Here is a 22,943-nt window from a genome sequence, read left to right as displayed (position 1 = left end):
ACCTAATTATTATTTATTTAGACATTTATTTATCAATCAAATTACAATAATTTATTAAAAAATGCAAAAAACGTGTAATACAATAATCATGATAACAATTTGAAACAACTTTTATCCTTAAATATTTTATTTTACGTCAGTAAATTTATCTCACAAAAAGCAGCGACTTACTCTGCGACAAATGCTGCGCCATTATCACATTTGACGTTTCCGCACATTTTTTGCGTGATATTTTGCAAAATTCGAATTTTGAGGTTTTTGACGTACTTCAGTGCAAAATTCGAATTTACAGAGTTTTTTTTTGACTTACTTCAGTTTGTTTGGGCCATTGTTTTTATGGTGGACGTTGGGGGGTTGTAAATAGAGGGTACGTATTTTGAGACCGTACTCCGCAGCGCAAATTTTGGCACTTTTTATCATATTATTTCAAATTCTTGTAGATTGTAAATTATTAGATCATGTATAGTCGACTACAGAATGATGTTCCACTTTTCACAGGCAATTATTTGCCTGGAATGGTAGGCTGTGCTGCATCACACAGGCTGAGTTCACAAATTATAGCTTTGTCCCAATGCTCACAATTTGAATTGACACGCTTACTTGTGTGATAAACGACACAACTTAGCGCTCCGGTCAACTGATAGCTTCTGAGGAGTGGAACATCATTCTGTATTCGACTATACCTAATTTATATGTTTTTTTAACGTGTATTGTTAATTTCTTTTGGGTTATTTAGGGACACTAAGCTGCATGCCCCACTGCCACTTCTCCCTTTCTGCCGCCGTCTTTATACAGGGTATAAAAGTTATCTAGCTTTCAAGTACCAGTAGATATTATAATTCATGACTTGAAGAATAGTTTTGATAATTTTAATTGCATTGGCAATGAAGATTGACCTAAAATAATAGTGTGTTTAGTAAAATTGTGACCCATCTTGAAAAAAAAAACTTCTGTTTCCAGATTTTCGATTTGTGCAATTCTGGTATAAACCATCCATCCAGATCTGGTTACACAAAGCTGCAATTGAGCAAGTCATGAGTGGTAAATTGGCACCCAGTAAGAGCACAGTGTATCTGGCAAATTTGCCATTTGCTCTCACTAACAGTGACATTCATAAGCTGTTGGAGAAGTATGGACGCGTGGTTCGCGTCACCATCATGAAGGACCGACAGACGCGCCGCAGCAAGGGCGTGGCGTTTGTGCTGTTCCTGCACCGTGAGGAGGCGGCGGCGTGTGCGGCCGGCCTCGACGGCCACCAGCTGTTCGGACGCACCCTGCGGGCCTCCCTGGCGCGCGACAACGGCCGCGCCGCCGAGTTCGTGCGCCGCAGGGAGTACCCGGACAAATCGCGCTGCTACGAGTGCGGCGAGACGGGCCACCTCTCCTACTCGTGTCCCCAGAATACCCTCGGGGAGCGGCCTCCGCCGCCCAAACGGCCGCGCAAGAAGCGCCGCAAACCGCCGGCGTCCTCCGCCGCCGGAGACGCCGAAGAGGAAGAGGAGGACGAGGGAGAGGACCCGCGCGAGGAGTCGCTGGCGGCCGCCATCCGCCACGAGCAGGAGCTGCGGGAACGGGAGGCGGTCGGCCCCAGTGGACAGCGGTCACCGCCCAGGGAGGCGACTCCTCCGGACAGGGAGTCCTGGCTGCGCTCAGAACTGGAGCTCAGTGACTGAGGTGGACAATTGTCAGCTCCTTCATCGTACGTACAGAATGGACTCAAAGGGCTGCTGTGTATTTTCTATTTGTTGGCTCGTGATTAGTTGTAAGGTACGTCCTATTCCATTTAATTCATTTAGTGTAACGCATATTTTTGACAATGAACACAGCTTTGGTGCTAGTGTGTATTGTTAACTACATAATGAATGTCCATGATCGACCGTAATAAAAAAGTAATAACGTCAGTTTTGATACAGCCGATGAGCTTTGCTACCAATCTTGTAGAGCTGGCCTCAGAACGCTAAAAAAATGTGTTGTGCCCTCGACGTAATTTTCCGAGATAATTGACACCTTTGCGATAAGATCCGTTGAAATCGTGAGTCTCTTGTGCTGGTTTTGGGTCTATTGGTCGTGGCGGAAAATACTGAAGCCATCTTAATGTGTTCTCCCATAGACCACTATATATCTAGATATATAGTGGTCTATGGTTCCCATTGTGTCCTTCCGTTGATGTATGTATTTGCTTCGATGCCTTCTTATTCTCGACGCACCGTGATATGGATTATGACATCAATGGAGGAACTGCACCCATCTGCTCGACTGACAGTGATATCTGGGTAAGTCACATTCGTTCCATTTCAAGGTGGGGAAAATGCAATCCCGCTTTGGAAGGACGGGCGGTTGGCGTTACTTGCGCTCGTTCTGAAATTTATTGGAAGTGAGACGCCGCTGATGCTCAGTACCTACTGAAATTTGACAACTTTAGTTTTTATGATTAATTCCAGATAAGGTAGCGGGAAGAGTCGCCAGGCCTAAGAAGAGGTTTGACTATTTCACGCGTTAGCGATTTAGTTTTTATCAGAAGTTTGGAAAGTTTGCATTTTTGTGCAAAAGTACACAAAAATGTTTCAGGTTTTAACTTCAAAATGTGCGCAGTATGCATGAAGCGTTGTCCCGTGGACCTACACCGTATACCGTAAAGCCGTACACGGTGCTACTGTCGTGTTCCAGCCCGGCGACTCGGAGTGAGGCGGTCGCTGGGCGGCGAGGAGCGGCTGCCGCCGCGCTGAGTTGGCGGCGGCCGGCGCCCGTCAGGACGGGTATTCCTGGCCGGCCGGGGACGCTATTTTTACGGGGCCCATCGGTCGGAGTCGGCCCAGACGATCGGTCGCTGCGGACGCCGCCACAGGTGAGTCGCTGCCGCCCACCGGCGCCGCGCAGACGGAGCCCACCTCCGGGCAGGGGCTGACCTCGGTCCAGCCGAGTCTGACCTCGGCCTGAGCAAGGTCAGATCTCGGTCTGGGGATGTTCTGACCTCGGTTCGAGGCCGAGCAGGTCCTGAGTTCGGTCTGAACAGGTCCTGACCTCAGGTTTAATCGACCCTGACCTCGGTCTTAACTGGCCCTAACACCAGACTTAGCCGACCCTGACCCCGGTTCAGACAAGTGCATTGGACAGTGACCTATGTCAAGCATGCGCTTTAGGCCGGGCCCAGGTCATGTTAACAGCTGTCTTGTCATGTCACTAATCCAGGCGAAGATGTGGCGTTGGTGGCTGTGCTTGTTTGTAATTGTATGCGTGCGTGTGTTTATGACTGCGTGGTGTTTGCATCTGTGTGTTTATGTGTGTTATCCTATGGCTCTGTCAGATGTCGCTGTTCGCGACATTCTTCTGTGGCTCCTTCGGAGCGCATCCGATGCATTTGGACTGGTGCCGAGCCGGGGCTGGACTGGTGCCGGGTATTGGTGGAGTGGTGCAGGACGGGCCAGGACAGGGTCCGGACTGGTGGTGGGCGGGGCGGGAGAAATGCCGGACTGCTGCCCGGTGACACTGGTCTGTGTGGAATGGAGCCCGGATAGTGCTGACGGGCGGTTGGGCTGGTACTGGGCTGGTGCCGTGGGTGGGGTTCGAATAGTGTCTGGTGTCTGGCAGGGACTGGTTCCCAGTGGTGCTGGCCTATCCTGGACCGGCGTGGGCTGGAGTCGGACCAGGCTGGACTGGTGCGGGGCTCAGTTGGACTGGTGCAATGCCGGTGCCGGTTTTGGCTGGACTGGTGCAGGGTTGGTGCCGGCCTGGTGCGGTTCTCAGCTGGGCTGGTGCCGGCGCCGTGCAGCGTCCCGTCTCCGTCAGACCACTCATCGCTGGCCCTCCGCCAGCTCGCGGAGATGGCTCCGGAGAATGGGGCGGAGCCCGGTCACCGGAGCTCGTCTGCCAGACCGACGCCGCGCTGGAGCAATCGGCTCACCGCAATGCAGTGTTTTGACACTTCCCAGCATTGCGTAATGTAGTTTGGAGTCAACTTATAATTTTCATTTGATACCGATGTCGGACTGTTCTTGAACTAGTCTGTTTCTCTTTCATTGGCTTCGGTTACCTCTGGTGAATCAGAAACGAATTGGATCGCAACGATTCCTCCCCGGTTCACCTTGGGGTGCCATAAATCCTGAAAGTAAAGGTTGTTTTGCGTATATTTGCATGAGTGTTTTGCTAAAAAGTAGAAAACAATACTTGAAAATGCATGGAATTCGATAAGCATTTTCTTGGAAATTTGCGTCAATATCTGCATTCTTCCGCGCTCCGGGAATATCTAAAACCGCTAAAACATATAAATTACAGTAGCATTATCTTTATCGCGGTCTGAAAAGCATGGACGGTAGATAAGAAAACGCTAACAATACCCATTAATGTAATTGTATCATTGTTTCATTCACAGAATTATTCACTATCGTGAGCATGCACACTTTTCATGTAGCATTTTTATTCCCGAATGAATGAAGCCGGCCATTGGGTTAACCCCTGGCAGAGATGGAAGATTTCAGCCGGATTTTAAACCTTCAGAAGGGTTCGGGATTAGCTACTGCGTCCACTTCAATGCGTTATGGCACGACATTGCACACGACGTTCTTGCCTAAACGCCATCAATATTTTTCTGAACACCACAAACAGGCATCAATCAAAGCATAATGAATGAAATCAGCGCAAACAATGAAAGCTCAACGTGATATGGTAAAGATCAGTCTCAGCGTTACATAATGAAATCAGTCCGGCACATCCTCGAAAACTGGCTGAGGAAGCTTTTTAACAGAACTGATGTGTAAGTCATGTCTTTTCTCCCGCTCTCGGCTTATTGTATTTATCCAATCAGAATTCCAGCAGTTTGTATGCCTGCCCCCCCCCCCGCCCTCGTCGTGTTCGGGGCTGCGATTGCCAGCCCTAACTCATTTACTGTGCTAGTCTGAGGCACGGGGAGATTGCATATCGTGTGGGCGGGGTTCCGTGACCAAACCAGCAGGTTAACTGACCAGATCAAGCCGCCCTAGACCCATAAGCCCTGTCACTGTGTGCCGTTTAAGTGTATAAGATTCCATAAGACGCTCCGATAACCGGACAGGTGACCTCAAAGTGTGATTTCTCTTGCAGATCGAGTCACTCGATCGTGCCGGGGGTGCGGTCCCTGTCGTTCGACGAGGACGCGCCGCTGCCTCAGCTGCCGGCCTGGGTGGCCGACCCGCGCCGCACCGTACCGCCAGACGGCGCCGACAGCGGATCAGGTGAGCAGGTGAGCAGGTGAGCACGGCGGCTGAGGCTCTAAGTCAGCCCACAACATTTAAATGGTGCTCGCTAACTCGACTGACGCCAGGGCGGTGTTTCACGGCCGCGCGCTGCTGTATTGGTGCAGCGTTTGAGACAAATTCGATTCGACCCTTCAGCGTTGCGAGCGTCCGAGTTTGTTGATGTTTCCCAACGCGCCGCTGGTATGCCGTAGCTCCCAGCGCGCGCAGCGTCGGGACGGTGAAATAGGGCCCAGCTACCACCGCACCTTTTTTTAAGAAAATACGCGTATAATTCAGCTGCTGTCGGACCCACGCGACCCTGCCATCGTCACTCAAAGAGCAAAGAACTTACATTATTCAGAGCCAAACCAACACTCAAATTTCTCCATGAATTTCCCCATGAATGTTGCTTTCACCAATGCTGATAGTGTCCTCAATAAGTTAGTTGAATTGCACATGTTCTTGGACACTGAGAAGCCAGATCTGTTAGCTGTGGTGGAGAGCAACTGCAATGCAAGTATTCACGACGTCATCCTGTCACATTCAGGCTATGAGTTAGTGAGGAGAAACACAACTGAGCGAAGGGGTGGGATTGTGATGTATGTTACCACAAAGTTCAAGCTCGTAGAATGTAACGAAATGTCCTGTTCCACAACTGATTTTCAGGAAAGTTTGTGGTATTGGATTTACTATGGAAGGAGAAGTAAAGTACTGGTGGGGACAGTGTACCGTAAGCCAAACAGTTCAAGTGATAACGACAGGAAACTTGTCGATATAATTGAGAAGGCTACTGATATTTCAAGTGAAGTGATTATACTGGGTGATTTTAACCTACCAGAAATCGTCTGGACTGAAATGAGAGCAAAGAGCAAAATGAATGAGGGCTTCAACACGCCTGTTAAGTTCCTGGATATGGTGCAACAGTGTGGGCTGTATCAACATGTGACATGCGCAACCAGGACAAGAGGAAATCAGACACCCAGCCTTCTAGATCTAGTCATTACCAGTAGGAGGGACAATGTAGAGCAGCTGGAAACCATGACTCCATTGGGGATGAGCGACCATGCGGTTCTATCTGCCAGGGTTCTACTCCCGAATGGAACAGCAAATAAATGTAATACCAGCTCGCAGCAGAGTGCAAAGTGGAACTATGCCAAAGGTAACTATGCTCAGGCACGGGAAATTGCAAGGGGACTAAACTGGGAAGAGCTGTTGACTTTAAACGATTGCGACACACAGTACAACAAGTTTGTTGACAACCTTCTTGAAATTCGCAACACGTGTGTTCCTAAGAAGGTCACCTCATCGCCAGAACCAAAGCGTGGCTGGTTCAGCAAGCAGGCTAGGAAGCTTGTGAAGAAGAAGCGACTTGCGTGGAATGCCTACATGAATGCAGTCAGGCTGAATCTATCCTCAAGACAGCAGTTGTATGCAAGATACGTCAGGACTAGACAAAAGGTGACAAGCAAGATCAGAAGAATGAAACGGCAACATGAGCACAGGTTATTCATAAACATCTCGCAGAACCCCAAGCTGTTTTACTCTTACTGCAACGCCAAAAGAGTGAAACCTCCAATAGGGGAAGTCAAGTTACCTGACGGCAGCCTCACCACCAACCACAAGATGACAGCATGTGCCTTCAGCGACTACTTCAAGAACGTGTTTACCAATGAGGATGACGTAAGCGACATATACGCGGGTGAGTTTTTCAACCAGATCCTACAGGACCAGGAGCAGGTTCAACCACAGCTAGCCACTATCGATGTTGGGGCTAATGATGTGTTCAACATGCTGAGGAACCTGAAACCATTTAAGTCACCAGGCCCTGATATGTTGCACCCCAGATTGTTGAAGGAACTGGCATCAATCATAGCCGAGCCTTTGAGTAAAATTTTTCAGAGATCACTGCTTACTGGAAGGGTCCCTATGCTGTGGAAGATGGCCAATATCACAGTAGTCCACAAGAAGGGGACAAAGGATGAAGTCTCGAACTATAGACCTATCAGTCTCACCTGTATCCCAAGCAAGATAATGGAACGTATTGTAAAGAAAAATGTCATGGAACACCTGCAGAGAAATAAGATTCTTGCGACTTCTCAGCATGGATTCACCGAAGGGAGGTCATGTCTGACTAACTTGATTCAGATGGTCGACAGATGCAGCCAGTCACTGGACCAGAAACTACCTACCGACATTATTTACATGGACTTTGCTAAAGCCTTTGACAGTGTACCCCACGTTCGCCTCTGCCACAAGCTCATGGAAGTAGGGATCACTGACAAGGTTCTCCGCTGGTTAGAAGACTTCTTGACAGATCGAAAGCAACGAGTTGTAGTTTATGGCGAGAGCTCGCAGTGGGAGAGTGTCAAGAGTGGCGTTCCGCAAGGATCGGTGATTGGTCCATGTCTGTTTTTGGTCTATATTAACGACATTGCAAGGAACATGAATAGTGATGTGTCCGTCTTTGCAGACGATACAAAGATATTCAGATGCATTAAGACCAATAACGACATTCTGGCTCTACAAGACGACCTTAAGACTGCCGAGAAGTGGTCGAAAGACTGGAAACTGGCATTTAACGCTAACAAGTGTAAGGTACTCAGGATTGCTAGAACACAGGACATGGAAAACAGACCAGAATACAAACTAAATGGAGTGACATTGGAAAATGTAACTGTGCAGAATGATCTTGGTGTACTGATTGATTCGAATCTGGATTTCGAGCAGCAAGTGATTAAATGTGTCAACAAAGCGTTTGCCAGTTGGGGTATTATAAGAAGAACATTTGAAAAACTCAAGCCCAAGATGTTCAATCTACTCTTCAAAACATATGTGAGATCTCATGTTGAGTACTGCCCACAGGTCTGGTCACCACACAAGAAAGGACTGGTAAAGAAGATAGAGAGGGTCCAACGCGTTGCAACCAGACATGTCCCCGGCATGGCAGGAAAGACATATGAAGAGAGATTGAAGGATCTTGGCCTGACCACGCTGGAAGCTAGAAGACAGAGGGGTGACATGTTACAAGTTCATAAAGTTCTGCACAGGCTCCAGTCAATTGACCTCAGTGAACTTTTCACCGTTAAACCGAATCGTCAGAGAGGGTCAGCTTTTAAACTGTATAAACGCCGATTTGCAACTTCTAAACGAGGACACTCCTTCTCACAACGGGTAATAAACAAGTGGAACAAGCTAACTGAACAAGTTCACACGGCAAAAACCACGATCCAGTTCAAAAGGGAGTTCGACAAGCTGATGGCAACCACGAGGAATCATGAGACATGAAGTGCAAAGTAACAAAAGTAACAGATAGACGAGATATGGGCGTCCTATGGGCCACCTGTGGCCTCCTTAGCCCATTACCATCCTTATTCCTTATTCCTTCTCATTGTGAAGATTTGATATTGCCGGCTCGCCCCCTTATAAGAAAGTTTGCGGTACTGTAGCCGTGCAAAGGCGGCAGGGCTCTAGCGCGCTGAAGAAGATTGCAATTTCGTTCGGGGATTAATAAGCTATTTTCTGCTGGGATCGTCTACCACACTGACGTTTGGTCACGTGGTTACTGTTTGGTAATTTCACGCAATTTTGTTTCTTCCACCGTGGTTTCTTCGAGAAATTTTGGGGCATATTTCGTAATAATTTAGAAATCAGTGATAATTTTTAAACTAATTTGCTGGTTTACTTCTGTGCTAAGGAGATAAAGTTATTATGCTAAATTTTATCACGTGACTGAATGAACAGCTGAGGTACAGAACACGCCCCTGAGGCTATCTGTTGCTAACGCCCACTTTTATCTTCGGTGTGCATTTTGCTTCTCTGTAATTTGTCGTAATTTGTGAATTGTATGTGGATTTGTGTTATTAAATGAGATAATCTCTTATAAACCAGCAAGGCGAAGACACTTTCTGCAGGGGTCCTGGCTCGTCCTTTTTTCTGGACTTGGATGCAATGGATTCATTTGAGGAGAATTTAGATGAACGTGAAGGTGATAACTGTTCAGGTTATTCTATTTTTACTTTGTTATGTGGTACTGTATGGTATGCTCTGAAGTGAATATTAACAATAAGTCTGATTTACCGTCCAAGCACAAATTTTGCATATTCTTGCCGGTACTTACCTACTAACCTACGACCTACAACCTACCATTCTACTGCTACAACCTATAGCATACCAACCTACAATCTACAACCTGCCAAGGCTCTAGAACATAACCTACAACCTAGATACAATTTCTGCCATTGCATATTTGTAGCAACCGAGCCACAATTGATGATCAGACCTTTTGTAAGTAAATAGCGTGATTTGATGTCATATCGAAGTTGTGACTTGTGAAGCATGCTCATTGCTTGTTACCTAAATGTGCTAAAATTGTTCTTCTTGAATCACTACTAAGCAAAACACTTAATGGGTCTGTACTCTGTTCTCATGGCTAACACAAAAAAATTCAGGGGTATCATATATGATGAGCTTGAAGGAGAGCCTTTTCAAAGCAGCCTCGGAAACAGTTCTTTGAGCAATCAGCTGGTTCGTGGCTGTACGTACAGTGGACAATTTATAGCACCCCAATGTCAATTTTAGGATAAGCGAAATTGTGGAAAATGCTAGGGAAAAATTGGAATTTATTATTAGAAAATATCCAAATATCATTCCCTCCTCAATTGTTACTTACATTTTCACCCCACTCAAATATCAATTATGAATCTCTTTGTGGGTACGGTTTGTTCTTTGTCGTGAGCACTTATTGGTCCTGCTGTTATTGCCTCACCTCACCCCACCCCAAGCAAACAATAAACAGACATGTAAAGCTGACATCATCCTCTGGCCTCCACCCACTGCAGAGATGGAGCCCACCGACACCGATGACGACATTGACATCCGCGGCGACCCGGCGTCTCTGCCACCAACTCTGTATGTGCTGGAGCTGGCGGCGGGTGTGCCGGCAGCCACGGTGGACTGGTACATCAGCCGGGTGCAGGGCCGCCGCCGGACCGGCGGTGCTGAGCTGCTCGTCAGCGCCCAGCCCCAGCTGCCTGGAAAGGTAGGTGACTTCTGTCTCCAGATTAATTGCGTGCTGGGTGACCAGTGACTCAAAGACTACTAACAATTCAGCCACGGGTCACCTGGGCACTTTTATTTGAGACTTTTTCCTTTCCCCATTTCCTCTTCTTTTTGCTGATCAATGATGATGGCATTTTAGTGGTGTGATACTTATTGGTTTGCAATGGTTCAGCCGCCGACTGCAGAGGTCATTTTGCCGTCATTCTGACGTTATGAGTGCAAAATAATATTTGCAGTCTTTGCGCCCTAAAGCCGCAATAAACAACAAACCATAACGATTTGCAAAATGAGACTGATCCTTAAACCTGTGTTGCCTCATGTTACAGGGTCTGGTTCTCCACCTGACTGCATCCCGCATCAAACTGCTCGAGACGGCCGAGCGCATGGAACTGAGGAAGAAGGACCGGGACGGTTATCTGCGCGACTTTACCTGCGCTGAGCTGGACGAGTTTCTTGGCGAGGGTGGCGTGGACGGTCTCCTAACCATGTGCGAGAAGCAGCGGATCGTGCTGCACGAGCTGGAGCACATCCGGGCGCGCTCGGCCGAGCACCAGCTGCCGGGCTACCCGAGCATCCAGCTGTTCCCGGGCCAGAGCGTCACCCGGCTGCTGCTGCAGGAGGGCATCATCGCCCAGCTGTTCCCCGTGCACGACACGGCCGAGCTCGAGCGGCTGGGCAAGTCGTGGTACGCGGCGCTCTTCCAGCGACAGCCGTTCGGTGAGACATTCTTTCCACCTTCCCCTCCTCCCCCGTCTTATCGTCTTATCGCCCCTGTATTAACTAGCATGGATCAGCTAGATGGACTATCGTAATAGATTACTTTACTGGCTAAGCCCTGTTATCGTTTACGGCAGCTGGCGTTGCTAAATTTGACAACAGGCGGGATCGAGCATAAAAATGAGGAACTATGTTTTGTTGATATTCGTACAAAGTGCCTTTTCCTGTGGAAGGTAACGATTTCTGTTAGAACAATCTTAAAGCTGAGTCACATCGCGCTAGTCATTTCAAATATCGTAATAAATATCGTATGATCCAATGTGTTTCACCGAACCTCCTGTGTATCGACAGAGGACATCCGCGCCTACTTTGGTGAGTCGGTGGCGCTGTATTTCTCGTTCCTGGGCTTTTACACGACGGCGCTGTGCGGCCCGGCGGCGCTCGGCCTGCTTCAGCTGGTCTTCTCGGTGGACACACTGCACGAGTACGCTCTGTACTCGCTCTTCAACATGCTCTGGGTCACCGTCTTCCTCGAGGTAAGCTTTTTGGTCCAAAGGTTAAAAATAATTGAAGTCTGTGATATGCGGCTGTTTGCGATTCCGCCGAAGGTGGCGTGAGCGACTCTGGAATGTAGAAGCGTGCTATAATTCTAATCAACTTGTGCGCCACTGAGTACAGCGAGTGGGTTTTGTTAATTCAAAGCGTTTTTTTAACTCTTTTTAGAAAAGTCTAACGCTTGCATGCAAACACACGACACTATATGTGCCGAGGAGGTGTGTCATGGTCCCATTAACACCTCTCTGACGTGTTCGCAGGCGTGGAAGCGGAAATGTAACGAGCTGGCATACGTCTGGGGCGTGATGGACAAGACGCAGATGTCGTTCCTCGAGCCGCGGGCCAACCACCGCGGCGAGATGGTGCGAGACGAGATCACCGGCCGCTACATGCCCTACTACCCGCGCTGGAAGACGTTACTCAAGGTGAGATGAGACGGTACATGCCATACTTCCCGCGCTGGAAGACGCTACTCAAGGTGAGACCATCGGAACAATGAGACTGGTTCTCTGTCCTGTAACAACGTATCATGGAACTGATGAAAGTCCGTCGTTCTATTCGCGGCAGCAAGTGTCCGGTCGGCAGTGTGGTTGTGATTATGAATAAGTCGGCAGATCTACCGCGTCATGGCCCCCAAACGTGCACTGTGGCGCTGTGTTTGATACTGACGGTACTTTACTGTACCTCTGACGGGTGTCCGTCTGTCTGCCCTCAGCTGTATCTGGTCTCCATCCCCGTCGTGGTGGTCTGCCTGTTCGGCTCGTTCTACCTGATGCTGGTGTCGTTCTGGGCCGAGGAGTACCTGACGCTGCACCGGGACCAGTACGGCGGCAACCTGGCCGCCGTGCTCATCATGCTGCCGTCCGTCATCTACTCGGTGGTGGTACTCGTGCTCAACCAGTACTACAACAAGATGACCACCTTCCTCACCGAGTGGGGTCAGTTGATCAGCGCTTAGACGGATGTCTAGTGTGCTGGCGGACCTTGCGATCGCCTCCCGCGCTGGCTTAGGGTTGTCAACGTCACACGCTGGCGAAAGTTTTGCCTCGATCAGCGGTTTTTAGCACTCATACGTTGATTTGCCGTTTTGGATCTGGATACAGGCACTAAAGGTAACGATAAGACAGCTGCATTGTATGTGCTGAAATAGCTGGAACCTGTCTACAAAGTTTAGTAAAGCAACTCGTTCAAGCTTATCGCTATGATATCCTTATGCTGTATGGGCCCGTGGAACTATTTGTAAGTTTCACTACGATTATACCGTTGACATGATACTTGACTGAAGATTTAATCGTGGAACTATTTGTAAGTTTCACTAAGATTATACCGTTGACATGATACTGGACTGAAGATTGGGTGTGTTTCAGAAAACCACCGCACTCAGAAGCAGTTTGACTACTATCGCGTCATCAAGCTGGCGCTGTTCGAGTTCGTCAACAGCTTCATGTCGCTCTTCTACATCGCCTTCTACATCCAGGACTTGGAGATGCTCAGAGGGGTAAGTGGCCGGCTCTAGGCTCTGACTCAGAAGTCAGAAAGGGGCAGTCTAGAACAGCTGTGAACGTTGGAGATTCCCTGTAAGTGGATATAGCGTGGTCATGGGTGTCCGACAGGACAGAGTGGTGTTTTTGACCACAAAGTCTATGGACTCGTTGAATATATCGATGTTTCGGTCCTTTTTTAAACTCAGTTTTGCAAGATAATGTAACTCTGTTCCAGTGTCATTGCTGAAACGTGACAGCATTAGCATTAGCCAGCGACGTCGATTTGAAACTTTTTCATGTCGCTCTCTTCACGGACCCACATGGCTCCACATCCCATTCATTGCCTTTCGGGCAGTGACCGATGTGCCGTTCCCGTTTCAGCAACTGGCCGTGATGCTCATCATCCAGCAGCTGGTCAACAACTTCCAGGAGGCGCTGCTGCCCATCGTCATCCGCACCACGTACTCAAAGGTAGTGTCCGGGGCCCGGCCGGTGGCGTGCTCAAAGGTATTGTCCGGGACGCCGCTGGGCCGATCACAGTCACCGTCACTCACTCACTCTCACTCTCAGTCACTCAGTCACGGTTTAGCGTCGTACTGATACCTTCAACGATAATCTTGCATTACTTCACCGATGACCGTAGACAGTCCTGGCATTCTGAAACATAAATCATCATCACCATCTTAAGCCACCACATTGACGTGCTGTCTGCTGTCGCTAGGTTCAGGAGAAGGTGGTGACCAAGCTGAAGGAGCACAAGCTGACCCGGAAGCTGTTCGAGAGCCGCACCCTGGACGCGGTGGACGCTGATGACGCGCGCGTCCGAGTCAGGACGCTGGAGCCGGACGACCCGCGCGTACAGGATGTGTCGGAGCAGCTCCAGCTGGAGCCCTACCCGGTACGTGACCGACTGGGAGCGCACACAAACCGTCCCACGCGCACACACACGCGCTTTAATGGTATATCTGGTCCCACAGCACAGCACAGCACAGTCGGAAAAAATGCCCTCGGCCTTTTTAGTATGTTTGAGCTGCCTGGTGAGTGGCAAGCTTGTTCAAAGCACTTTTGCAAAGATGTTTTCAGTGCTAACTGCACTTAAATTTCGAAATAGCGCAGACACGGCAGCGGGCAGACAGGCGATTGCAGCGCCACTCCACGTCTGGCCCTATGGAGGGAACGGGAACTAGTGTTACGGCTGTCCTCCACACAACGTAATGCCGTTTTATGCCTTTTTTACCGTTTTGATGTCAACGCATGTGTTTATTGGGTGTACCCGACTGATGCCAGCAAGTATTCAACTATGTCGATTTTTTAGCTGTTGCGTGTTTCGGATACATAACGAGTAACTGCCCGTTTTGGCCTTTTCGTAATGAAGTTTGTCATATTTTTCTCCGCATTAGACATAAGTCGCACACTACAGAATCGCTCTACCTATCGTTATCGACCATGGCAATGACCATCCCTGGATAAGATTGATTTCATAACAAATTATTATTTAAGTTCCAATTTAGGCCACTAAAGCCACATATTCGCATTTTTAGCAACGAGTCTTCTAGACTTCCTTGTCAGCTGTCCGCTGTCGCCTCATGCATATTACATGAGCGAGTTATTACAATACATGTTCAAATTCACTATATATGTGCCTGATAATATCATATCATATTGTGACTGAGATACAGTTCTACATGTCAAATCCACTTGACTGAAAATACTATCCGCTTGGGGCGGGGAAATGCTGTGCTGGTTTTGTTGAGTGCGTGTAGCTTATGTCTAAGCTCCTCAATGTTACCACATGTAATTTAGTTGCTGATGCTTAGTGATGTTATGGTGTGTCTGGACATCACTAAAAATGGCCTGGACTGAAATATTTTTCCTCAGTGAACTATGATCATCACATCATTTCCGCCATATATCTAGAAACTGGGCGGAAACATGGCGCATGATTTTGGTGATATTTAATCGGATCTAAGGATAAATGATAACAATAACAAGTCAAATGTATATTTAGACACACAAAGCTTTCGGTATGAAAATACCTTGATCAATGTGTTATACAGAAATGAGGACAGAGAGAAAAATTCTGCCCCCATTTCTGTTTAACACAGTGATTAAGGTATTTTCATACCGAAAGCTTTGTGCGTCTAAATATATATTTGACTTTTTATTGTTATAATTTATCCTAACTGTCTTGGATATTTTACAATCGGATATAAATGACTAAAACAACAATCGGATCTAAGTCAGCGGTTGATCCCTTTCCTATTCTCCGTCATAGTTGTTAGTCATTTCCTGTTGTGCGCTGGCTAGCAACGCGATTGCAGACAGTGGCGTAAGCATTAGCAACAAACGTTCTACTCAACGGTATAATGAGGTGATAAGTTTGAATTTTTGTGAAAATGTCCGTTTTTATTCCTGATCGTGGGTCGAGTTTATAGGTCGTAGGGTGCAACAGTCTGTACCTACCCTCGTGCTACTACTGTCAAATATGTCCATGGCCCACCTGCTTTGATGAATGAAAGCTGTAACAATACTGCTTTCGACGTTGAATTGCTTGATTGCTATCGTACGGGATCAAATAGCAGCCACACTGTGCGACCAGTCTCATGTTCACTATGTACGATGCAGTGTTCGTACCAAGTGAAAGGAACTTCCCTGCAGTTTACTATGGCTCGCCGTATTGGGTTCACTGTTTTGGAGGTCCCTAGTGTTGTGACGTTACGGCTGGGGTGCGGTAAACATACGCTATGACGTCACCAGTGCAGACACTATGGCCCGTGCATTGGTGAGGAACTTGTCGATAAGCACACACTGAGGCATCGGCGCCGCCACCGCCCCAACGCCTGGATATCGCTGCATTGAGCAATGCGAGTATATAGCGCGTTGCATTGATCTGGTAGACATCCAATCGCTTTACCGCAGTATCGCCCGCGCTAAGCTCAGCCTAATGTCGGTAATCCAATCCGAGGTGGAGCTCGGCTGCACCGTGTGCTGCCATCTGGGACCTATGAGTGCTCCGTACGGCCGGTATCGGCACCTCTGCCCGGACCTGTCACTTGTCAGTCAAGTCGTTTAATTGTAGAAAAGGAAATTGGGTTTCAGATCGTCCCCCGACATGCAACGATACTGGTTTTCCGCCCAACATGCAATGCGTGCTCCATTCGCTCAAGTATTTTTTGGATGGCACAAACTGAAATAAAGAAAACTTTCATTTGCACCACGGCAGTGCTATTTTCCGCGACTGCATGCCTTCTGGGTGGATCTGATTACAGCCAGGTAAAGAACGTATTTAGACCAGTTTTTCATGCCGAAACATACAGTTTCTAGCTTTCTATATATGGTCTGTTCGTAGTTCGATTGTGTGGACCATCACAGAAAGGAATCTTTCCTTGTGACCAAGGTCACCTTCGGTAGGTGGCCGGGGGCTCGCCGTGGTGGTGGGGAAGGCACACTCCTTCGACTGGCTGGTCGCGGTATGAGGTGAAGGGTGCCAGTGGCCTTCCTCGCCACTTTGTCCCGACGTGGCCTGTGGTGACTCACCGCGGGCCGGAGCTACGGGAACGTTGAAGAATTGCAAAGGGCTACGGCAAGATTACTATACACTCTGTTGTACTCTGCTCCATATCAAGCTTGCGGTCGGATTTCTTGCATTTTGCTCCTCCGTTCAATATTTTACGTCTTTGAATGTAAGAGCTTGGTAAGCACTGCATATACAGAAAACACGCACCGCTTTCAGCAAGGTGCTTCGGCCGCAAGCTTGGAATGAAACAGTATAGACCAGGGATGCGGAGCCGTGGATATTTCAGACGGCTCCGGCTCCGGCTCCGGCTCCGGAGAAAAAAATCGGCTCCGGCTCCGGCTCCGGCTCCGGGTGAAATGTTATGGCGGCTCCGGCTCCGGCTCCGGCTCCGAGTAAAATGGTCCGGCTCCGGCGGCTCCGGCTCCGGCGGCTCCGGCTCCGACTCAGTACATCCCCTATGCAATCAATCAAATACGGGTGGAAGGAAAGTTGGATTGGTTATACGCGTTACTCTTAGCCATGACCGGCTCACCGCGCCCCGCGCAAACGCACCTCGGAGAGAACTGGTAGAACAAAGGACTAGGAAGCGATGGCATTGGAAACGCAGTCGCCGCGAATCGGAGTTCACTGAACCTGCATCGTAAGCTGACACCCGTCTCGGCTGCATTGAGGGGTGGGGGGGGGGAGTTGGGGTGGGAAGAGACGGTGCTGGGAGTCGCAGTCCACTGCACTGGCTTCAAAACAATGGCCGTCACCTGATGACCGGTCCTCATGTTCTGGGGATGCAGTAGACGTGTGTGTGTGGGGGGGGGGGGGGAGGAGCAGACAGGAAGTTGATTGTGGGATACTGGGGATATTCGGCTTTTTTCATTCACTTGATGGCCCATGACAGTACCATATGTTTTACTGCCTTGTACTGTCAAACCGAACTAGGTCAATTATTTTTTCCTCTTCAAAAAATAAAAAGGAGCCGGAGTCGCCCCCTTTTTTGGCGGCTCCGGCTCCGGCTCCGGCTCCGGGCTATATTGTTTCACGGCTCCGGCTCCGGCTCCGGCTCCGGGCAAAATATGCCGGCTCCGGCGGCTCCGGCTCCGACTCCGGCTCCGGCTCCGCATCCCTGGTATAGACCACAGGTTACGGTACGGATGGACTAATTACATCCAATGAGTAGGGGGTATGTGAAATGCGTATTCCTTCGATGTTCCTTCCTTCGGGTATGCGATGCGTACTATGAACCCATCATTTCAGGACCTCTAGTCCCCTTCGGATGTTGTTAAAAAGCTCTTAATGGCTCATACGTTGTCCGGGACTACGTCTTGATGACATTTTCGGGTGCGGGAAATTGCTAAAAGTGCATATAAAACATGTGTAATGACTAATGTGTATCACCACCTTAAATATGGTACCGTTCAAATTCCAAAACTAGCCGATCAGCTTAGATATTTTTTTGTTGTTGGAGTTATGATTTGTTAGAAGATTGTCGGCTGATCGGCTGTTCATCTCGATTTCTGAAAACGTTAAAATTTAGGTAAATATTGTGCATGCAAGGTCGAATTGTTTGAAGTCAGAATGCCTTGAGGTAAGATTAGTAATGGCTTGTGTACCTACTTTATTTATGAATCTGACAATTGCGTTATCTCTTCGATTCATATATTAAATGCTCTCGATTTGTAAATAATGAGTAGTCACCACAAAAAAATCCACCCGGCTGGCCGGTGTCAGTGGTGGGTGGCGCCGGTGTCGTTGGTGGGTGCCGCTGGTTGGTAGGTTCCACCAGTGTCAGCGGTGGGTGCCTCCACCTACCGATGACCGCTCGGCTGAGTCACGGGCACCGTCTTTGTGTGAGCATCGCACCGCGATGAGCCGCACACGAAATACGGCGCTAGCATGACCGATGTCGCCGATAAGTGGTCGAGCATTCATTGGGCCGATGTCCTTGGTTCCGTTTTCCTGGCGAGCGGTCGCTTCGGGCCGGCCCGGCGGTCAGTCGCCGAGGCTTTCCTGTGAGCGTGAGGACGCGGCACCATGACGTACGGCGACAGGAAAATGGACGGGTGCGGGCAGCGTCCCCGCCGCCGACGGTCCTCACGCGAGAACTGGGCGCTCGGGAGGGAGCAGGACTTCGGCACCAGTGACACATGATTCTCATAGGCTCGGTTTGACACGAGGAGGGGAATCGTTACTGAGGAGTACATGATAAAGTTGTCTTTTGACGCTACAGCGCTACTTCGAGTGTGGGCTGCTCAGCCAACACGCCATTAGAAAGTTCAGTCGCGTTTTGTTACGTCTGCCATTCAAGACTTCCTTGTCATCTACGGCAGTTTTCCTGTCGGTCTTTCCCTAGTTATCGCTGACACCCATCTTGTGACCTCACGTGCGGCCGACAAACACTCGTTACCTGTGCTGACATTTCGCTTCGTCTGCCGCGATGAGCGAGCCTTTGTGCTCGTGTCAGGAGAAATGAGGCTCTGACTTATCACGGGGATAGCTGGACTGCCATTTTCGACTGGTTAGACATCAGCAATATTTTCCCTGTGTGCTCTGCAATCGCACACGCAGCCGGGACTTCTTTTAGCTACTAACCTTTTCTTTTTTGCTTCAATTGTTCTACACACTCAGAATATATACACACTCGGAAGCCTTGATTCCGCGGCGAATCATCTGCATATTAGACTGAACCAGCACAAGGCGTCAGAGCTCCTGCGTTGTGTTATTTCGCCGTGTTCAGGGCTCATGTGCCGTATACCGTGGCAAACAATCACGACGAGGTAGTGCTTGCAGCGGACCTCCTCCGGAGGGTTATCGGAAAAGAAAGTGCTATCTTCTATGGAAATGTAAACATGCTTGTCATGAAAGTGTGATTACGTATTTTGATACCCAATCGCATAGAAGTGATTAGCCATTCTTCTGAAAAGGCTGCGTTTTTCCAACAGCTTTTACTGTTTATAGGACACATATTCGTTTTTAGCATGAACGCTGCCTGGCGGAAAAAGGAACAATTCAACTAGTTATGAAGAGTGACTGGCTTATGATGGTGATTTATGTTTTCATAATATCTAGGCAAAAGAAGCCACGTTATCTATGAATGTAGATTGTAGATGAGGTCAGCATCAGACGCGTTACGTAAAATACGTATAGAGCCGCCTCATGAGCGGTGACTGAACTGACGAAAGGCATACCTGGTGGGTTGGTCGCCCTCAGGCCGGTTCACTTTTCCCGGTTTTGCTATGACGCTTGCGGTAATGTTGCGTTCAACGGCCTATAACGGCACAACGCTGACCGACGCATGAGGACTTTGCGAGGCTGCTTACTTCTAAAACATAAACATTGACTTTCATTCACGGGATCGATAGAAGCGTCGACTCGCAGGCCCCATAGTGATTACCAATTTTGCTTCAGAACTCAGGTGCCGCCGTCTGCGTCCTGCCCACCCGCCGGCAGTTACTAACCCGGGATCACCCTCCTCTCCCACAGGACACATCCGACGACTACCTGGAGATGTTCGTCCAGTTCGGCTACGCCTTCCTCTTCTCGTCCGTCTTCCCGATGGCTGCCTTCTGGGCCGTCTTCAACAACCTGCTGGAGATCCGTGCCGATGCCTTCAAACTGTGCAAGGTCTACCAGCGGCCGCCGGCCAAGAGCGTGCGAAACATCGGAGCCTGGATGGTGAGTAGCGGCGCGGGAACGAACTGGTCGGGGTGGCTGGTGGCTGGTGTGGGCCTTTGACCGGGTCGGGATCAGATCGGATGGGATTGATTCCTTTATTGACTGAGCTTGCTGACCTAGAAACTGACAAAAGACGATAGGTATTGATTGTTGGAAATATTTATTGTAAATGGATGGTTTGAGCTGTCATGGCTGGGCCTGGCTGGGTCTGATCCATTACTGAGAGACCTGCGCCCAGTGGCGGCACGCGTTCCGTACCACTCGCTCCAGCCGCCGTGCTGTTTGGAGGTCTCCCCGGCCGGTGCTCAGCCGACTGTTCCCTGCCGGCTCCGCCTGTAGCCGCTGCCCACTGTGTACCACTGACCCTCCCCCTTCCCTCCCTCCCACAGCCGGCGTTCGAGGTGCTCGGTTTCGTGGCGGTGTTCACCAACTGCGCGCTGCTCTGCATGTCCCCGGCGCTGCGTTCACTGGCTCCCGGCCTCACATCCGTCGAGTGGGTGGTGGTGTTTGTACTACTGGAACACACCCTGCTGGCGCTCAAACTCACCCTGACTCAGGTGGTGCCCAACGTGCCCTACTGGATCCGCAAGGCGATCGCGTCACACGAGTACAGAGTGCGCCAGCAGCTGCACAGGAAGGTGAGTGACGGGACGAGTGACCCTTCCTCCGCGCCTTATGACATTGCAGTTGGCAACAGGATAACGTCATAAGCACACTGACCGTACTACTGACTGTACTGGCTGACTGGATGTGACATCATTTTCTGCTGAACTGTGGCTGTGATTCCTTCCTGTTTGTCACTGGGCCAGGTGCTTTGATTGTGCCGTCTACGGCATTTTGTTCAGAATAGACTTTGAGAAACGGGAAGGGAGTATCTTCCCTGGTAATCGATTGCTTGAGGTCAAGGAAGATTCACCAGTCGCGAAATTTTCGGAGATCCTGGACCCCAATACCACATTCCTTCCGTTTACATGTCAGTGAGCGCTGGTGTTTATCCACGTTTCGCTCCGTTTCCGTATTCCCGCTGCAGCTGAGCCCGCCTGTGTTGTATATGTTGGTCAGGCCGGCGGCCGCACGTATCCCGTTTCGTGCCCCACCCACCGGCAGTGACCGGTATCCCGTGCCCGGTGGACGGTAGCGGACGCCGATAGGGTCGGACCGGGCCGGACGGGGTCGGTAACGGGGCTGGATAGCGGCGGGCACCGGCAAACCGCCATCGGTGGTCTGTCCTTCCCTTGTACGGGCGTCCTGTGATTTGTGAATGACTTCCTGTCCACAGGGGGTGGCCTATGGCCATAGCTATCTGAATTATACCCTATCGATAGCGGCGTCCTGGTGACTACCTTCCTGTCCACAGTTGCGCCCGATGACTAACGTCTGACGCCCTATCTACAGCGGCGCTCCGGTGGCCACCTACCTTCCTGTCCGCAGTTGCGCCCTGTGATTGTTAACCGACGCCTTGTCCACAGCGACTCACACTGTAACTTACACCCCGTGACTGACGGGTAACGCTCTGTTCACAGCGGCGCCGCGAGACCCGCCACCGGCTGTCTCGCCGCTTCTCCTCCAAGGCGGCGGCAGTGGCGGCCATACAGCGGCCGGTCAGCTTTCAGCCGGACTCGGGTGTCCGCCTGCGGACCCACTAGTGGTGGAAACCACTACACTCGACCGGGTGAGGCAGCTAGTGTGTCCGCCAGCGCCGCAATCCCCGACCGCAGCCCTGTTGGCAGCAAGTGCCTACTCGTGTGCTCAATCGTCTCGAATGAGCGTTGTTGGCTGGTTTTGAACTGTCAAGCTGCAGTTTTCTTATCGATTTGGGTACGTGATTCTTAGCAGCGATCAGAAATGGACAATATTTTCTATAAATTTTATATGATCGAATCAACATGGGAGGTGGTTGCGGAACAGCTTTAATATGTTACGTTCTCAAATGACGGTGTTCACTTCTCAGGAGCGTCTAGCCATAAATTTACAGAAATGATCATGTCTTGTCTGGTGTTGCTTTGGTGCCGACTAAGCCTTGTGGGCTTAGATCCTTACGGAAAGTGTATGTGTGCCTGATGCGTGAGTCAAAGCAATAATTGTTAAAGCTTTTCAGAGTGATTTACCCTGATAGTTCTTATTAGTCGTTGAAAAGAGACTTGGCTACCATAGGATAGCATAAAGGCTTAGGATAGGCGTTTGCCCTCCTAGTCAGATAGTTCGACTTTATGGTTTACACTGTTTGTATATATCGAATGCTATTTAATTTTGTTATGCGGCGATCTGCGGTACTCTTACACCCATGTGCAGTTTCTTGTGAAATTTATCTACCGAGTGAAACAAACCTGCAGTGGATTGGTAAATGTTCGGCAGTTAGTACTTACTTTTGTCTCAATGCTGATATGTGTTTTCTATTTGATTTATTTTCTTCCACCTGTCCTCTGTCCACCTGTTCCTCTGAAAGTCGTTGCCAGAGCTGAGCGCTGGTTTCTGGTCGCGTACTGACCCTATCTACCTGCACAATCTAAATGATTTGACTCTGCCACTTTGGCGTCTGAGCGGGTCGCGTCCTCCCGGTCCGTGGAGCAGAGCACTGCCTCTCCGAGTGAGGCAGGGCGATTGTCGGCTGCCATTTTCTCTGGAATCGGTGGAGCAGAAGCTTCCTCGTTCTTCCCGTCCTCTTTTGTTTTTGATAGACAGAGTGAGCGATCACGCCGCTACTTTTGGATCTGTCAATAAACGGACCGAGCCTGA

At 49.5% G+C, this 22,943-nt stretch overlaps 2 protein-coding genes across 8 annotated transcripts; both read left to right on the top strand.

Annotated features, from left to right (window-relative positions):
* The first annotated feature begins 162 nt into the window (after window positions 1-162).
* On the top strand, window positions 163-1,901 carry LOC122392451 (zinc finger CCHC-type and RNA-binding motif-containing protein 1-like). Of its 3 annotated transcripts, none has more exons than XM_043387298.1 (2): window positions 163-367; window positions 961-1,901. In XM_043387298.1, exon 2 carries the CDS (start codon window positions 1,035-1,037, stop codon window positions 1,671-1,673), a length of 639 nt encoding a protein of 212 aa, XP_043243233.1. In that variant the 5' UTR covers window positions 163-367; window positions 961-1,034; the 3' UTR covers window positions 1,674-1,901. The 3 variants fall into 3 exon arrangements, with proteins under 3 accessions (XP_043243233.1, XP_043243234.1, XP_043243232.1); XM_043387299.1 differs by having other exon boundaries at window positions 201-254; XM_043387297.1 differs by lacking the exon at window positions 163-367 and adding an exon at window positions 613-632.
* Window positions 1,874-22,943, top strand: LOC122392450 (anoctamin-10-like). 5 transcript variants are annotated; one of them, XM_043387294.1, is made up of 14 exons: window positions 1,874-2,273; window positions 2,668-2,845; window positions 5,077-5,215; window positions 10,049-10,248; window positions 10,595-10,985; window positions 11,337-11,521; window positions 11,801-11,965; window positions 12,256-12,478; window positions 12,908-13,038; window positions 13,406-13,495; window positions 13,746-13,922; window positions 20,016-20,207; window positions 20,597-20,845; window positions 21,731-22,943. In XM_043387294.1, exons 4-14 carry the CDS (start codon window positions 10,051-10,053, stop codon window positions 21,851-21,853), a joined length of 2,124 nt encoding a protein of 707 aa, XP_043243229.1. In that variant the 5' UTR covers window positions 1,874-2,273; window positions 2,668-2,845; window positions 5,077-5,215; window positions 10,049-10,050; the 3' UTR covers window positions 21,854-22,943. The 5 variants fall into 5 exon arrangements, with proteins under 5 accessions (XP_043243229.1, XP_043243227.1, XP_043243230.1 ...); XM_043387292.1 differs by lacking the exons at window positions 1,874-2,273; window positions 2,668-2,845 and adding an exon at window positions 4,177-4,750 and having other exon boundaries at window positions 5,077-5,207; XM_043387295.1 differs by lacking the exons at window positions 1,874-2,273; window positions 2,668-2,845 and adding an exon at window positions 4,177-4,750.

The sequence above is a fragment of the Amphibalanus amphitrite genome, unplaced genomic scaffold (assembly GCF_019059575.1).
Source record: "Amphibalanus amphitrite isolate SeventyFive unplaced genomic scaffold, NRLGWU_Aamphi_draft 000487F_arrow, whole genome shotgun sequence".
NCBI lineage: Eukaryota > Metazoa > Arthropoda > Thecostraca > Balanomorpha > Balanidae > Amphibalanus > Amphibalanus amphitrite.
This window is presented reverse-complemented; position numbering and strand designations above follow the sequence as displayed.

Coding starts and splice junctions, on each gene's coding strand:
- LOC122392451 (XM_043387298.1), top strand. CDS start 1,035: ATGAGTGGTAAATTGGCACCCAGTAAGAGCACAGTGTATCTGGCAAAT.
- LOC122392450 (XM_043387292.1), top strand. CDS start 4,689: ATGAAATCAGTCCGGCACATCCTCGAAAACTGGCTGAGGAAGCTTTTT. Junction 13,039..13,405: donor ACTTGGAGATGCTCAGAGGG/GTAAGTGGCCGG, acceptor TTCCCGTTTCAG/CAACTGGCCGTGATGCTCAT. Junction 20,846..21,730: donor GCCAGCAGCTGCACAGGAAG/GTGAGTGACGGG, acceptor CTCTGTTCACAG/CGGCGCCGCGAGACCCGCCA.